The 18,962-nt window shown below is 34.0% G+C and overlaps 2 protein-coding genes across 2 annotated transcripts in view; one reads left to right on the top strand and one right to left on the bottom strand.

Annotated features, from left to right (window-relative positions):
- LOC149791892 (equistatin-like) overlaps positions 1-12,840 on the top strand; it is a 37,434-nt gene extending 24,594 nt beyond the window's left edge. Inside the window, exons 5-11 of the mRNA XM_089970403.1 lie at positions 1,360-1,439; positions 1,902-2,009; positions 3,393-3,407; positions 5,514-5,652; positions 8,503-8,582; positions 9,240-9,436; positions 12,720-12,840. Of these exons, the coding sequence (XP_089826529.1) occupies positions 1,360-1,439; positions 1,902-2,009; positions 3,393-3,407; positions 5,514-5,652; positions 8,503-8,582; positions 9,240-9,427 (610 nt within the window). The 3' untranslated portion in view covers positions 9,428-9,436; positions 12,720-12,840. The remainder of the gene's footprint in view (positions 1-1,359; positions 1,440-1,901; positions 2,010-3,392; positions 3,408-5,513; positions 5,653-8,502; positions 8,583-9,239; positions 9,437-12,719) is intronic.
- A 2,790-nt stretch (positions 12,841-15,630) lies between these two features.
- LOC149791891 (contactin-like) overlaps positions 15,631-18,962 on the bottom strand; it is a 158,723-nt gene continuing 155,391 nt past the window's right edge. Inside the window, exon 25 of the mRNA XM_089970401.1 lies at positions 15,631-17,982. Coding sequence (XP_089826527.1) covers positions 17,861-17,982 — 122 coding nt within the window. The 3' untranslated portion in view covers positions 15,631-17,860. The remainder of the gene's footprint in view (positions 17,983-18,962) is intronic.

The raw sequence follows: 18,962 nt of genomic DNA, 5'->3' as shown, positions 1-18,962 counted from the left end.
TTGAGGGTGGGAATATGGCTTAGGGTTATTGAAATATAGCTCACGTCCTTGTGGATGGGAACATGGCTCAGGGTTATTTTAAATATAGCTCACGTCCTTGTGGATGGGAACGTGGCTCAGGGTTATTTTAAATATAGCTCACGTCCTTGTGGATGGGAACGTGGCTCAGGGTTATTTTAAATGTAGCTCACGTTCTTGTGGGTGGGAACATAGCTTAGGGTTATTTTAAATGTAGATTACGCTATTGGGGGTAAAGATACTTTGTCACGTTAATTTACGAAAGTTTAAAATATCTACTGAACTGTTTGCCTCAGATACATGGAAATCGAAGAATATGAACATAACACAAATGACCACACAAATCAGACATATCAAACGGGGAACTATAGTTCATGCCACTTAGGCCACCGAAGCGGTCAGTAGCAGTAGTATTGGTAGTAATAGTAGTAGTAGTGTTGATGACGTGATGTGCTTCTTGTTAATACACCACCATACCTGAGTGTGTAAGTTAAAGGGAATAACCATCTCAAACAACTCGTTTTGCTACATGAAAATTTGAGGATTATCTATCGTCACAAATATTATCTTCAAAATATCGTGACCATGATGATAAAGAATTTAATGTAACTTAAATTGCCATATATCACGGCATTGTTCATACCTTATGGCAGCTTGAATTTGATCGTCGTAACTTAGGACGATAGTCAAGACCTGTTGTCATCATACACGTTCCGTCGAATAGTTTCCAAAGGCCAGGATAGCGTAGTGGTTGAAGCCCACTTTCTGCATAACTGCGGTAATTGGTTCTATCACCTGTTTCGATATTTGCAAGAGTGCATTATCGCCCATGCAAGGTCGAAGGTTTTATCTAACTCAAATTACGCATTACGCAGACATCTGAACCGTCGAGAACGGGTCAGGCAAGTTGTCAAACTATGTTACGTAATCGATGTTAAATATATAACGGGTCATGAAAATTGACAGAGTTTTCTGTGAAATCCATGTTAAATAAATTAAGTTTAAACTAAAATCGAACAAAGAGAAACTCCTCATGTATTATGGTGCGTTCATTCAGGACAATGAGATGCTATTTGAAAAATATATATAATATAAAGAGAGAACAGTAAAATAAATAGAAACTGATATTGTTATGGCTAGAAGGTTAGAAACAAACTGAGAAATAAAACATCGTTAAGAAACATGGTTTAAAATAGCATTTACGAAATAACTTCTGAGTTTGTGAACTATTCAAAGTTGTATTGTGATTGATTTTAGTCATTTTATTATCTATGGCATACATTCTTTTCCGAGGGGATGATGATGATGATGATGATGATGATGATTATGATTATTATTTAGCTGCTACTGTGCCACACAGACTGGAGAAAAGATCGAGAGTTACCAGGTTGCCATTTACATGGCCTCTCAAATGACCTGCCGTAAGCATATTCTGTCTTTTTCCTCTTTTTATATGTGTGTATGTGTGTGTGTGTGTGTGTGTGATGCATATAAATGTAAAAGACCATTTAATTTTGTAATTCTTATAAATAATAATTTTTAATGCACAAATAATCAAGAGGTTTCAAACCAGACGGTGTTATTTCTGATTTTTTCTGTATGGGGTACTATGATGAATCAACACAATTCAAACACAAGTAAGTCAGATATGAAGATTGGCAGGTAAAACTACGCCACACAGACACGCATAAAGATATAAATACAAGAGGACAGATACAAGTAAACATTGAAGTTTTTTCAACCTCACTGAAAGACGTGGTTAAAAACAAAATATTTATTGGGATGTTTCTAATTATGTTTTTTTTTGAGCAATGTTGAGACAAGATTAAAGAACGATTCTACAGACATATTGTTTTAAACATTTTCTTTTCTTTAAATTGTAGAGTGTGCTCGTGAAAAATATGAATACATGCATACAGGATTGATCGGAAAAATGTTCTACTGTGACGAAATGGGAAACTATCAAAACTCACCCGACCAAGCTGCATCAGGTAATCGTGCGTTCGCACAAATACACACACGACCGACCGACCGCACACTCCCCTCCCACACACACACACGACTACACACATACGCAAGTACACCCACGTAACTCTCATTCTTGCATCAAACGCTCTGGTGGCCTAAATGGTTAGTGCGTCCGCCTCAGATGCAGGAGCTCCCGGGTTCGAACCCCAGCAGAGTCATGCCAAAGATTTATAAAAATGGTACTAGCAGCTGCCTCCCTTGGCGCTCAGCATTAAGAGGTTAGTTTTAGGACTGGTCGGCCTGCTGTTAGGATCATGTGTTTGAGTGGGACATCATGCTACATTTCTGCGGCATCATGCCGCAATGCTAGACATTACCAACAAATGTCACACCGCAGACATCGATATGGCTAAAATTGTTAAGGCTACGTCAAATATCTGAATCACGCACGTGCACTCATTATTGCATCTTACTTTCATTTTTATTATTTTATCAAAAGAAAGCTGTTTGCAGGTGGATTCGTAAATGATATAATAACAGTTCGGTAAATAATGGTTTCTATGTATGAATTTAAATATATAAACCTGATTGCTATTTTGGAAGAAGTATTTTCATCTAAGTAAAAATGTACTAAGTCATATATTCCCCAACATGATCTATTTTTGGCGTCATATATATTCCATAGTAGTAAATCCAAAAAGAACATACTTCAAGACTCAAGGTACTAATTTAACTCCCATAGTAAACCTAGGTAAATACCATATGAGCCGCGTCATTTTCTGGATTTACACGTGTTTGGAAAATGTGTTTTCAAGTTCTCACCAAAGAATCGAGTGCTAATTTCAGTAAAGAGTTTTTTCCAAGCTAAAGTCTATAAAAAAAAGACTGAAATCCCTTAAATAAAACATTGTCTCTATTTGTTTTCAATCACAACAAGGAAAAACTCTATAAAAATTCTTCTGTATATATAAATCTTGCTTTTATTATCAAGCAATCCTGGCCAGTCAAAGGGACACTTAAAACAAAGGGGTGCTGGCAATATAGATCTACAAGTACACAGCAAAAGCATTGCTTAATCCGTCCTTTATTTGTGTGTAACTGTCATAGTAGGCTAAGTATTAGACAGTTTCCACATGATGAGGTTTATTTACACACTTGTAATTTTATCCACGGTAACCAGGGAGCCTCCATGGCTGGGGAGGAGGCAAGGCACGTGCCCATACTTAACTTGACCTTGATTGAGAATTATATATTTTTCTTTCTTTTTCACATTTCATTATTCAAGTCTTCTTGATTGTGTAACACAAAAGTAATTGAACCGTTATACGAAACTCTTAACAGTACACGTATGCACGCAGATATGAAGTGAATGGGCATTTTCATCGAAACATTATCTTTCTTTGCAGCAAAGAGATTCCTGCGTAAGTATATACGATTTCCTATAACTCATCGGATCTTCAGTCTTTCATAAACAAAAATGATGGAAAACGTATTTAACGACTCACATAGCTCCAATAGTCGAAAGATGTTTTGAGTGGTGCTTTAAGACTAAATATATATGCATGAGTGTGTGTATCTTGGGGTGTGACAGAGAGAAGGGTTTGAATTAGTGACTGGTAAAGCTTGTGTACATAACAACAATAAGTGCAGTTATTTTTATACAAGAACATAACTATCAGCAAAAAACCAAATTGTAAAATAAATTCGTCGCTTCTCATGGACGTGATATAAATATGTTCATGACATTAGCACAAAAGCAAGAATGTCGGTATAAAGAGACAATGTGTATTCATCATGAATTTGGATGGGACATATTAAACTGGACAAGATGAAGAAATAATAGGCTGAGTGCAATGACTAGTTAATTAAATATGAACCTGCACAAGCAAGCAAGAATTTGTAGGAATTCATTGTAACCACATGGAAATCCAGTCACTGTCGAGAATTGTTGACATGCAAGCATAAAAAAGTTCAGTAATGGTTGCAAGCGAATATTTACAGTATGTGTGTTTGTATATCTGTGTCTGAACTACGTTTGGCCTGTTAAATTAAAACAAAATGTGAGATGGTTTACACGAGTTTTTTCAATCAGTCATCAAACCGCGAAAACTGCAGAAGATACAGATGAACTAGAGGAAAATAATTTACAACAGAATAGTAAAAGAATTTTTGGAAAAAGAAAAACATCCAATACTTTTCACATTACTCAGACATAATGGTATCTAAAATATAAAGAATTAATAGAAATCGAAAGACTAGAAAGTGAAAACATTTCGAGCAAATTAAAGCTCTCAAATAAGTTGAAGTTTTACCAATGCTAATTGAGAGATACAGTAACAGTAATCACAGGTCAATAAGACTTCACTTCGTGATTCATTTTAACACAATATATTAATTAGCTCAATCTAACCAAGCTGGCACAGTATACAAATTATACGTATATTTATGGATGCAAAAATTACTGTCTGAATGTAAAATACATTTATCCGAGGACGATGGATTCGGATCAAATAAAAACAGCATAAATCTGCAACAATTTAGTTGTATCTGTAATAATTGTAATACTTGTCAAATTCCACCATAGTATTATTCGCAATACCTAAGAGGATTAATTGCTAACAATACCTAAGGGAATAATTAATGGCAAAACCTAAGGGAATAATTACCGACAATACAAATGGGAATAGTTACTGACAATACCTAAGGGTATAATTAATGGCGAAACCTAAGGGAATAATTACCGACAATACATAATGGGAATAGTTACTGACAATACCTAAGGGTATAATTAATGGCAAAACCTAAGGGAATAATTACCGACAATACTTAAGGGGAATAGTTACTGACAATACCTTATGGAATAATTACTGACAATACCTAAAGGAATAATAACTGATAATACCTAAGCGAAATAATTACTGACAATTCATACAGGGTATATTTACTGGATAAGATTTTTCGGGCACAACTTTTGACCAGTTTCCGCATTTAGCTAGGCAAGAAAACAGATGTTTGCGAGTGGTTTAGAAGAAAAAGAAGTTTCACCTTTTCACAATATCTGAATTTCTTACCCAAATTATTCCCTTAAATTTGTACAAACACAGATGGTAAAGACTTTACTCAGGCAGTTCAATGCTAATAAGATTAATACGTTTAGGTCAGTAGAGATAAATGCAAATTTGAAATTAAGGATACGTGTGATTGTTCTATATTTCATTCATTTTGGTATCCACTTGAATTTGAATAGACATAAACTATTTTTACAATTTGAGAGTATTTATCTGCAGAGAAGAATGCTAGCTATCCGATCCTTTGTTTTCTGGGATTATTTTTTGTTTTGTTTCGCTTTTCTATTTGATTATTTCTTTTTACAAAGGCAGCTGTTTAATGAACCGTAGCACGTTTTCATGAATCAACTGTCTCTTTAGTTGATCCTAACGTTTTCTTCGGTTCTTTTATCATATGTATTATTATTATTATTATTATTATTATTATTATTATTATGATTATTATTATTATTATTACAGTGCCATGTACTCAACATAAAGCTGAAGTTGAAGCAAGACTTCAGGAGTCTGTGCAACATGGTATGCCACTCCTTGGTCTAGAGGTACCTATTTGTACTGCTGAAGGATACTATGCTGCTAAACAGTGCCGAGGCTCTCAGTAATTACTCTATTTTTATTCTTAAGTTCATTCTTTATTAATTAATTCATTCATTCATTCATTTCATGATGTACAAAAGAGTCAATTGCATAAAATAAAATTAAACAACGGTTTTACTTAATATGCCATTTAATCTTTCATGCTAAGGAAATTCCTGATGTGTGACACAATATAAAACATGGAAATCAATAGAAATCTGACGGAAAGAAGAACGAAGGGACATCATACAGTATGAAAGACCGATGTGTAGAAAGAAAAAAAAAACACTAACTTGCTTTAGATAATTAAATGAGCCAAATATCTACCAAAAAATTTTGAAACTCAACTGAAATCTGGAAAAAATAATAACAAAAGAAAACACAAACAAGAAACAATTTTTTTATATATAAAACAAAACATGAAAGAATATCGATTTTATATGGACATCAAAGCAACTAAGGCATCTGCATAATGGACGCCTGATTTTGACAAATAACTGTCAATGAGGGACGATTATTTTTCAGAACCATATATCATGTTTTAAAGGAAAAATTGAACCCGCCATACACAGGTTTAACTTATCCAGCTACGTACTAATCAGTACAGATGTAACCATAAAAGTTATGCTATGTCATTGCGGAATATGACAGTAGCGGCTGTTTATTTGTTTTCTCCCTCTCATTCATGTTTGATGTCACTCTGCATACCAACATCCTCTGAGATCTCGTGATTAAACGTTCTGACCAAAATATACTATATTTTCTCGGTAGTAGGTACTTTGAAATTGCCATAAGACTCATTGTCGCTACATTCAGTACTCCCTTGTTTGGTCCCGGCGGCGAATTCGTTCATTTTCAGCAATGATTATGGCGGACAAGTAAACATTTTATCGAGAAAAATAAAATAAAGCAAAGATGGCTCCATTTTTACACTAAAACCTTTATAGTCATTTTTTAAAATTACACACAATAGTTCTTGTTCTAAATTTACAACATTGCCAATTTGCTAATGTATTTCAAGTTAGTAGTAAAAGTAGTCCCAGAATGGGTTACGATAAGGATATTTTAGCTCTGCGACACAGAAAGACAGACTGCACATTGTATCGAACATCAGTTCAGCTATGAAAGAATAAATCATATGAAATTAAACGTTCTGCCACGCCTATTCATGTCACGATGAGCAGAATTAAACCTTGGACTTAATAGGCTAGTAATAATAATGTGGCACTGAATTGTGATGACAAAGGAAAGCTCTTCATGTGTTATTTACGCGAGGAAAAAATAAAGCCCAGGATACGTATCAGCATACATATCGTTTGGGGACATGACCTTACGGAAATGATAGATCGCTCCGCCTACCAGATCACGTGACATGACGTCCTGCTAACCTCTGACAAACAAGCCTATTTGGCAAAGGAATGTATCCCACGATAATTATCTGAAATCATTGTTTTTGTATTTCTTTATTATTACATTTGTGTATCCCCACCCCTCCTTTAGCCCAATGAGAAAGTAAAGAGTGATGTGATATGTTTATTGAAAATTGATTTGTAAAATTCTTTAAAATGTAAGATTTCAAAGTTGCATAAATTATACTGCAGTAGACAATAATTATATTTGTAGTTCAATTCGTAAACTAATAATCTGTTTCATTTAAGTAAATAATATAAATAAATTTTAAAGCTGCTCCTGAACTTATTCATGTACAAGTAAATTCTCTCCAAAATATGTTAATGTGTTTAATATATAATCTTATTTTATTTGGCTTACTTTCATGCTGCCTTGGAAGTAAATGAATTACAAATTGATAACAAAATCGTAAATAATTACTGTTTAGAAGTAAACTGTTGTAAATAGTCATTTTAAAGTTCTACTATGTTCGTCAGATGGAATTTGGATCAATGTTATCTTTTGATGTAGACAAGTAAATGCAAGCTTAATGTATCCCACGATAATTATCTGAAATCATTGTTTTTGTATTTCTTTATTATTACATTTGTGTATCCCCACCCCTCCTTTAGCCCAATGAGAAAGTAAAGAGTCACTCAAGTGTATGAAAGATCGAAACGTTTAATCATTGTTCTTGGAACAAGACAACATTAGGGAGTTAATTTTTAAACTTTATAAATAATGCAGTCTTGTGTTCAGTGCTTCTTATACAAGAGAAATTATATATATATATATATATATATATATATATATATATATATATATATATATATATATATATATATATATATATATATATATCAAAGCCCGAAAGTTGGGTGGATCTCCAACCATATTCTAAAAACGTTTATATTTCCATGTATCTTTCAATTTCAATATTTCTTTTCCCTTCAAGCTAGAGACGGGACATGATTTTCTACATACTTTTATGCAAACAAACATGTAATTGCCATCAATTGTTTCCATATTCAGCTGATCGTACACGCGACCACAAAAAAATTCTTATCCATCGAGGTTTTGTCTATGTTTTGGGAAAGAAAGAAATCTAATTCCTTCATTTAGACGGTCTGGATTTCGACAGTCAGAATTACAAGGCTCCCACTGCCTTCTCACACTTATCGGTCGAGAAATCAACAAATCATTGCAAAAATTGAAAATGCTTATCACGATCAATTCAGCTTGTCGGAGGAGAATGGCGGACGTGGGCAGTGCCTGGAGGTGTGTATAATTTACGCTCGCTGATTGGTCAATTGATTGACAAGTGGCGATAGGTTGTATCATATATCAGTAGCGATACGCATCCTTTGGGAAAAGATACGATAAACCTGTTAACTTAGTAAGTAGAAAAACGTACTAAGTAAAAACAAAATATCATAAAGTAACTAAAGCTCAGATAACATTATTAAAACGATTAATTTTTCAGGTGTTTCTGCGTCAACAAGACTGGTGCCAGCATTGGTAATTACATGGTCAACAGATGGGAAGCTGACGATATGAACTGCCGTAAGCATCTTGTACGATTTACAAACATACACCTTGATTATGATCAAGGGCGAGCACATTTAAATATCTACCCAGTGCATATGTTGGTTAAAATAAAATAAAAAACCAAAGTAACTACAACTTTAAAAACTATTTTATGTATAAAAAAGAACGACAAAAATAGATGTAGTTGCAACTTAAGTTGATTAATTTATTCCACATATTTTTGACAATATAATAAGAACATGGCAAGTGCTACGCATTTCGCCCTTCAACACCTCCTTTCAAGTGGATTAATCAGTTTTTAAGCTTCCAGATGTAAGCAGATAGCGATGTCTGTCTTAGAATTCCATGATGTCATGCAGCATAACATAATAATAACTTTATAATATGTGAATGCTTCTCTGTTGTAATTGGAAAGCGAAATAAATTGAAACAAAGTAGGAAACGTAGAAGACTTGATGGTAAATGATTAGCAAGCTGATCGAGAAAAATGGGTACAAAGAAATGCCCTAACCGATATTGTACACCTTCAAAACATATTTTTTAATATATATATATATATATATATATATATATATATATATATATATATGTATGTATGTATGTATGTATGTATGTATTTGTTCCTTTTATTCATGCGTACTTGATTTCATATTTATTTATTTAATTATTCAGAATGCGCGAGAGACCAGTATGAGTATGAACTAACGGGTTTGATTGGAAAAATGTTCAACTGTGCCTCTAATGGAAACTACGCACCATTCCAGTGCACAGGTTCAGTGTGTTACTGTGTCGATCTAAATGGAAACAAGGTCGGCACAACCACAGTAAATATTGGTATGGTGGGAAGCCTTAATTGTTAACTATATTAGGTAAGTGATCTCTCTCTCTCTCTCTCTCTCTCTCTCTCTCTCTCTCCAACCACGTATCTAATATCAATCCTTCCATCCAGTGGCGTCACTAGGGGGTGCAGGGGGTGAAAACCGCACCGGGTGACACCATCAAAGGTGATGACACCAAAATGACTGTCTGTAAAAATTTTGAAATTGTGTGCAGGAAGCAGGCCAATGGAGATGACACCATGAGTTACCGCATTGGGTGACACCAACCCTAGTGACGCCACTGCTTCCACCTAACCATCGACCAATGTATCCGTATGCCTACCTATCTATTATCAATCCTTCCACCTAACCATCGACCAATATATCCATATATCCATATGTCTACCTATCTAATATCCTCCTTCCACCTAACCATCTACCAATGTATTCATGTGCATACCTATCTAATATCCATCCTTCCACCTAATTTTCGACCATTGTATACATGTGCCTACCTAATACCCATCCTTCTACCTAAACATCGACCAATTTATCAATGTGCCTACCTATCTAATACCCATCCTTCCACCTAATTTTCGACCATTGTATCCATGTGCCTACCTATCTAATACTAATACCCATACTTCCATCTAACCATCGAACAATTTATCCATGTGCCTACCTATCTAATACCCATCCTTCCACCTAATTTTCGACCATTGTATCCATGTGCCTACCTAATACCCATCCTTCTACCTAAACATTGACCAATGTATCCATGTACCTACGTATCTATTACCCATCCTTCCTCTTAACCATTGACCAATGTATCCATTTACCTACCTACCTATTACCCATCCTTCCTCTTAACCATTGACTAATGTATCCATGTGCGTGCCATCTAATACCCATCCTTCCATCAAACCATTGACCAATGTATCCATGTGCATACCTAATACCCATCCTTTCACCTAACCATCGACCAATGTATACATGTGCTTACCTATCTAATACCCATCTTCCACCTAACCATCGACCAATGTATCCATATTCCTACCTATCTAATATCCATCCTTGCACCTACCCATCGACCAATGTATCCATGTACCTACCTAACATGCATCCTTCCAACTAACCATCAACCAATGTATCCATGTACCTACCTACATAATATCCATCCTTCCACCTAACCATCGACCAATGTATCCATGTGCCTACCTATCTAATATCCATCCTTCCACCTAACCACTGACCAATGTGTCCATGTGCCTACCTATCTAATACCCATCCTTCCTCTTAACCATTGACCAATGTATCCATGTACATACCTAATACCCATCCTTCCATCAAACCATCGACTAATGTATCCATGTGCCTACCTATCTAATATCCATTATTCCACCTAACCATCGACCAAAGTATCCATGCGCCTACCTAGTCCCCATCCTTTCACCTAACCATCGACCAATGTATACATATGCTTACCTATCTAATACTCATCTTCCACCTAACCATTGACCAATGTATCCATATTCCTACCTATCTAATATCCATCCTTGCATCTACCCATCGACCAATGTATCCATGTACCTACCTATCTAATATCCATCCTTCCACCTAACCATTGACCAATATATCAATGTACCTACCTAATATGCAGGGGCCCCAAGTAGCAAGTGGTCTAAAGTGCTCTCTGTTACGGATCATTGCCATCTCACCTCTGTCTGTGTGGGTTCGAGTCTCGGATTCGGCTAATGTGGGTATGTGAGAAAGCTTGCCAGTAGCTTCTCTTATGTCGGCTGTTCTTTCAGGGTTTTCCCAGGTTCTTCCTCCACTATTAATACTGGCCGCCATGTATAGCCTATCGTGTGCTGAAAAATGGCGTTAAACCACATAACACCAACACCAACACCATCCTAATATGCATCCTTCCAACTAACCATCGACCAATGTATCCATGTGCCTACCTATCTAATATGTATCCTTCCACCTAAACATCTACCAATCAGGTGTGCACCTAGACCAATTTTCATTATAGGCAAGTATAGCATGAGGAAGGCCTTCCACTTGTCGAGTATCGACGAGAGGGGGAGGGTGTGGGAAAGGGTTACAACCTCCCACTAGTAGGTGTCCAGGGTGGTTGCTTTATTCAATGTATACACTGGTGATCAACTCATGGAGTGATTTTTCTCATATCAAAGTCAATTACAATGCTAACAAATACTTAAAATATCTGGTTTGAAATGCATTTTATTTCTTGTCAATTTTTTTATAAACAGCTGCATAATTGAGTATAGGCCTGCCAATTTATTAAATGTGCCTGCCTAACTATTATCCATCCTTCCACTTAACTAATGTATCTACCAATGTACCCATGTGTCTACCTAAGTATTATGTGTCTACCTATGTATTATGTGTCTACCTATGTATTATGTGTCTACCTATGTACTATGTGTTTACCTATGTATTATGTGTCTATCTATGTACTATGTGTTCTACTTGTTTAACATGAATGTTATACTGAACTACAAGCAATTCAGACATTTTTTTTTATCAATAGTCAAATAATTAAGAAACCATGTAAATCAGATTTCATCATGTACCTGGCAAAAGAGTTGAATGCTTTTAGATACAATTTTACAGCTTCTCTTAATTCCTAATGTTTTTGTTATTTGAAGGCAGTCTGTTTTATACTAGATATGTGTAGTATCAAGTTTTAGTTGTTGAGTAAGCAGTAAGCAAAAGCATTTCAAACTCATCCAATCTGCTCCATTTCATTAACACGTGTTGTCGCCTCATGTATATGGGTTCAGATAATCATCGTTTAAAATCGAGTAATACTTATTCTTTAAAATATAGATGTTTCAGGTCCAGTCAGAATTACCTCCCTAGAAAATATGTCATACATTTTATGCATCAACTTTCCTTGTATCTAGGTTGACAGGGATGGGCCTTTGCTACAGATTATAAAATATGTTCATGCATTGATATACTATTTATTATGTACCTATGTAATCTTACAAGGTTAATCCTGATGTTTGTTCAGTACATATTGGAAGCAGACTAGGCGATGTGTAAGTAAATTGGGGAAGTAAAACTACAATTACCCTAGAGTCTCTTCCCAAAAGTCAGAAAGATACAAGGATATTCTGAATTTCTATATACATCATATAAGAACTATCTACCAAACTCTTCAATATAAACTGAATAAAATTGGATACAAATGCATTTGATAATCAGAGTATTTTCATCTTTCTGCATGATATTACAGGATTACATTGCATTGTAAGAATTCTACTCCATTTTCAAAATATTTCTTAACTGTTCAAAACAGGAGAGGACTACACAGGCTAACAACAATGGCAAAGAACACCCTAGCGCAGAACTCTACCCACTCTTTTCCAAATAAAATGTAAGCCGTGCTCAATTTTACTCAATAAATATCTTGTATATTAGAGTCGTATCAGTTGTATTTCAGAGTGACCAGATATTAGCAAACTGGATCGCAGTGAATTTGTTACACAGCAAATGAAGCTGACATTGTCTTTGTTAATTTTGTTTCAAGGGTTTTATCAAGCTCAAATTCTTTTTTCTCTCCCACTCTACAGATTTCCTTGCATTTTGTCCCTGACTTATGTGAGAGAGGGGGGATAAAAGGGAAAGCAGAAAGGAATTCATTGAAATTGTGTAGAACATTTTATTCATTTAGAAAATGGGAATTATTAATATATTTTTTATTGTTTTCTAATAGCACTAATAATTAACCAGTGGAAATTCATATAGCAGTGTTAACCTATCTTTGAAACAATGTTATATACGCATATTAATACACCATTAGCAGATCACAATTTGATATACCAACAAACTGCTTCATACCAATACTTTAAAAGTCATATTATATATATATATATATATATATATATATATATATATATATATATATATATATATATATATATATATATATATATTGCATGCAAAACATCAAATCTTCTGGAAAAATGAGGCAAAATGGAGATAACAAGTGTTTATCAACTTCTGGGTTATACACTAATTGCAAAATGAAATGCTTCAATTTGACAACTAAAGATATTAAACAATTAAAATATAATCACAGATCTTATAATACTGTAAATACAACTTCTTCAAAGTTCCCAATTTCCCCCAAATAATGCTAAAAGATTCACTATTCAGACTCTGGTCCAGAAGACAACTCAACTAACCGCACTGCTAACATTCCTTCATTATGACTTCCATCTGTTTAGAAGTAAGCAGTATACCATACAAGAATTATAAATAATTTGCATTTATAAGGTTCTTAGGTTGATATTGCAAATCCTGACTTATCTGTCTCGTAACTATGTTGAGATATTGCCATGCTATATATATTCTTGTTTTGTATACTGCTTTTACTCTGTAATATTGTGCCTATACTTAATAAATGCAGCAATTTCAACCCTGAGCCAATGATAACTTTACATTCAATATCTTACGGTCTTTATATATAAAAATTATATACTTACCATTCTTGATTGGATATAGTTATGTTTACTCATACTCTATGTTTTTATATGACTAGTCGGACTTATTTACATTTTCAATTGTACATTAGATTTCCCTATTCAAAATGAATGTGATTTTGCATACCATATTTACCATATTTGTTGGGACACCATATTTGTTGGGACACCATAAATAAATTTTTAAAGTAACATTTTGTGCACTATTATGTTCTGAAACACAACATTTTTTCAAGTCGTAATTTGTGGGACACCTTTTAAATCATTAAAAAATTAAATGTCAGAAAATGTCTTCCAACTGAAATTTTGTTTTAAAAAATATAAAACTGCATACTTGAGATAAAATTCTTTAATCCACTACAGCATCATATCATCAACACAACCCATCTCCTGCACATGTATGATCCATTCTTTCAGTGCATGAATATTCTTGTTTGCTTTCTCATGCCATGAAATATTATCATAAGAGATAACATCTCTGGAAGCGAAAACTACAAGGACCAAAATCAGATTTTTCAAATCTGCACCTGTCATGCTAATCTCACACTTTTGAACCACATCTTATCATCAGTCTGTCCAGGAATGAGAACATATTGCCAGTGAAATTTTCTTCTCTTCTTTTGGTCTTCATGAATTCCAAAATTGATGTTATTTTCTCCACATCTTCTGGGTGATGCTGGGTTGTCGATGTCCGTGCACAAAGCACTATACTGTGTCACTTTCAAAATTGTTTCATTGTTTCAATTGATTTTCAAAATTCCCTTGAATACTGGTGTAAAGGAACAAAAGTGAGCTTCGATATCTCAGTTGATTTTGTATATTCAACTAAAATAATTTGCACACTTAAAAGAATACAAGGTTGGCTTGCTATGAAATAAAATAACTTTTGTATTGATATCATTTTTAAAATAAAAGTTAGCTTAAAAGTATCCAAAGTTAGCTTCCGGGGTCAGATTGCTTTGTACTAAAACTAACATTTGTCTTTGATGTCCTGTCAGTAAGTTCAAATAATGAGTTTACTGCTCACTACCAGTTGTGTTTATTCACCACCTGGGCTTCTATTTCCTTGGCATCTGTCATTATAATTAATACAAATGGGCACTGATGTCTGCAAATAAAATCATGCCATGTGTGAATGGCAGCTGTCTTCAAGCAATTGGTTGATTATTTCCCTCTCACTTGCTATTTTGTTGGATCCAGTTTTCAGTCAGATAACATATTTAAACCTTTGAGTACAACCAAACACAATTTGTTTCTCAATGTTCATGTAATGAACAATGTGCCATGTGTTACTGGACATAAGCAAGAAGTGACACATGCTTTAGTATGGATGTCAACGCCTATATACGGAGTTTATGGATATGTTTTCTTCTTTAAAATGTATGATGAAGAAAAAAGAAATATATGATAACAATACAAGGGTAATTGTTTCATTTTACATGTATTATCAAATAAGTGTTTTGTTTATCCATTTTATTGCAGCATGCAAGGGGGGAGCACAAATTCAACACAAATTCATTTCGTTTCTTAAGTCTTGGGACATATGATCGAGGTGAAAAAAACTTTCACCATAAGTTTTGGGACAGGAAAAAAATTATTTTATCATGTCCCAGTATATATCGTAAATATGGTACTATGTATTTAGTGTGCAAACACAATTTCAGGCAACATGACAGACCAGGAGATGTAAAATAAAGTATTCATTTATGACAAAATAAAAACAAGTAATGTCAGTAGGGTAATTTTAATCAAAGCAAAACATATTTTGGGGTAGCATCACAACAAAAACTAAAATAATGACTGCAAATGTGTGTATCCATTGATTAAATTTTGCATATTTAAAGTTTGGTGAAAATGAAAATACCAAGATTACAAAAATGATCATACTTTCAGTATGTAAAGAAACAACTATATTTTAATTTTATTATATTTCTTATGTTTGCAATGTTAAAAATTTATTAAAAATACATTCCAAATTTGTTGCAAATCAGTATAATCAATGATTATTTAACATATACAAAGTTGTTGGTAGTCCAGTAACCATTGTAAACATGAACTATCATGTAAAAAATAAATCAGACTAAAGTAATCATGACACTGAAATGTTTTGTTCGTTTTTTAAACAAACAAACCAATTTGAGTACCATTATAATGCCCAACCATCTCTATGTAAACCTTAAATAGAGATTACTGACCAATGGGTCTCAATAACGCGGAATTTTATACCTTTATACACCTGACCTTCTCTGTGTGGACATTATTTTCTTATTAGATTTATAATGAATGTGACCTCTGACCTCCAGATTCAAGACTTGATAGGCTTCTTTATAATCTACATAGTTTGCTCTGTGAACTAAAATACTCTAAAACAGAAGTTATTCTACAAAACACCTTTCACACCCATCCTTCCACAAATTTTGATGAAGGTATATGGACTTGGACTGATATGTTTTTCAGAAGAAAAAAATTCTTCTTGTCAAAAAGACCTTGAACTTTCACCTTTTGACACCCCCATCACTCCTCCATTTGAAATACTTTCTCATTATCCAAAGTGCAAGTCATCCACAGAGTTTGGTCTGTATATGATACATAGAACTAGCGTTATTGTGTAGAAACCATTGTTCTCTTTTTCTATTTTAATCTGAATGACCTTGACCTTTGATCTTAAATCAAAAGGATTTTTCTTACAAGTGCAAACTATCCACTAAGTTCAGTTCCAGTATGTGATGCATAAATTGCATTATTATATGGAGTCTAATTATTTCTTTCTGTCACTCTGGCCTTTAACTTCCACCTTTTCACCACAAAATCAACAGTATGGATGCAAATAAATCTATGTGGTTGTGAGCTACAGGAAAATTTGTACCTAGGCTATAAAAAGTTAACTGATGGTCACAGTGACCTTTTTGTTTAATGGGTGTGGTACTCTGATGATTATAGCATGAACAATGATTGAGAAATAAATTCAAGACACACAATCTTTACTTAAGCCAGTACAGTTTTAAAATATAGGTTACAGTTACATTCATTAACAATGAGTGCAATCATCTTATTATGATGAAGAGAACTCAAAAAGTGAACTTTATGCACAAAATGTAACCAAAGTCACTGAAGCACTGATTATGGGTTAGAGTGACCTACCTTTTTCTGAGGGTAGTACTCATCAACCTATCACATAGTTCATTATTCCAAGTACACTAATAAGAATAGTGTGTGAAACGCAAGGACTGTAGGAAAGAATTTACAAACAATGTATATGTAAGTGCTAAGTTATCCCCCAACACCACCCCTCCTCCCAAGAAGGCTGGTGCAACAAAACTACTCCAATCACTTTATACAGATCCAAGTAATAAAGAATAGGTGAGTTGAGGTTAGGCTGTCCATGTATAAAAGCCTTTATAATTGCATGATTTCTGGGTAGTGCAGTAGCTCTCCTAGTGGAGGTGAGTTAATACTTATGTGGACCATCATATAACAAGAAATTCAAATTTAAGCTGATACTCTCCATGAAACATTAAATGATGATGATGATGATAATGATGATGATATATTCCTGCAATGAGGTGAACAAATTTACTATATAACTGTTTATTATGCATTTCCATTTTTTTGCAATGGCTATCTTGAGATGTGATCTGGAAGATTTTATTTCATTTTACTTTCTGTCAGACTTGATTACCTCCCTACAATTGGGTTTCATTAAATTTTCACTGACATTCTGATAATGAATACAGCAAAAATAAATAACCACAAAAACTAATCCACTTTATAGACTATGATACGTCAATAATCTTATAGGGTATGTGCTACATTCAGAGAACCCTGTATGAAAGTAATAATGTTGATGAAATGTTTTGTGGACAATAGTAAATATTTCTAATCATTGAAAAAAACTGAGTAATCATTTAAAACATTCTCTGTATAACGATGAAGATTCTATGATAAAATGAAGATTCTATGATAAAAATGCAATGATTGCGAGAAAGACCACAGCAACTATCACTGATGGAAGCAATCTTCCAACTCCACCAGCCACTACAATGTCAGTCGATGACGGATCAATTGCCACAGATCCACCTGCAAGAATAGTAATATTCAACAAAATATAAACAGAGAGGTGTTTGTGTGTGTGTAGGTAGGTAGTGATATATATATATATATATATATATATATATATATATATATATATATATATATATATATATATTTATATATATAAAACATGCAATGAACTGACAATGAACAGTGCAAAACTAGTATCTAACTAGCCTGAGTGCTTTCAACTCTTTATGTGTCTTTTTCAAAGGCAAATACAAAACAAAGACAAGACAAACAAATAAAACAGAAAAACCATTGTGTTTGCAACACTTTAAATGACTATTTCCACAGGAAATAAGCCTTTAAATTTATTATGTTCCAACTAGTTTATTTCAACTTGTTGCAGATGCTGGAAAATATTTTATATTGACCTAGAAATCAATGAGCCATAACAACATCTGTTATTTTATGTAAATTTATGCATTATATCCTGGGCATTTCATTCTTATAGTAGTAATTATAGGCTATTGGATAACTAATAAGCAAATTTAAAGATTTATTTAAAAGGAAATGTGTTGGCTGCTAAAGATAATGTTGTTTGTGCATGGCTGTCTTTTTCTAGTCTTCTCGGTTTAAACCTCTGGGTTTCAATGTTCTAAAGCATCATATTCAGTGAGATTCCTTTTCTTTCTTGGTTACGGAACTCCAGTTAGAGTTGTAAGTAATTGCAATAAGTGCTAATCTTCTTGGTTTAAACCTCTTTGTTTCAATGTTCTAAGGCAGCGTATCCTGTGAGATTCCTTTTCTTTCCTGGTTACGGAACTCCAGTTAGAGTTGTAAGCAATTGCAATAAGTGTTATATCACTGAAAGTGTGGCAATGGGAGAAGTGTTCTGTGACTAGCAATGGGAGAAGAAGTGTTCTTTGACTGGCAATGGGAGGAAAAGTGTTCTGTGACTGGGCTGCTGTACACTCAGCTTCCTTGTCATCCAATCAGATCTATGAAGATTGATCCTTTTG

The sequence above is a fragment of the Sinohyriopsis cumingii genome, chromosome 9, assembly GCF_028554795.1.
Source record: "Sinohyriopsis cumingii isolate HCF-2022 chromosome 9, ASM2855479v2, whole genome shotgun sequence".
In the NCBI taxonomy this organism is placed as follows: domain Eukaryota; kingdom Metazoa; phylum Mollusca; class Bivalvia; order Unionida; family Unionidae; genus Sinohyriopsis; species Sinohyriopsis cumingii.
This window is presented reverse-complemented; position numbering and strand designations above follow the sequence as displayed.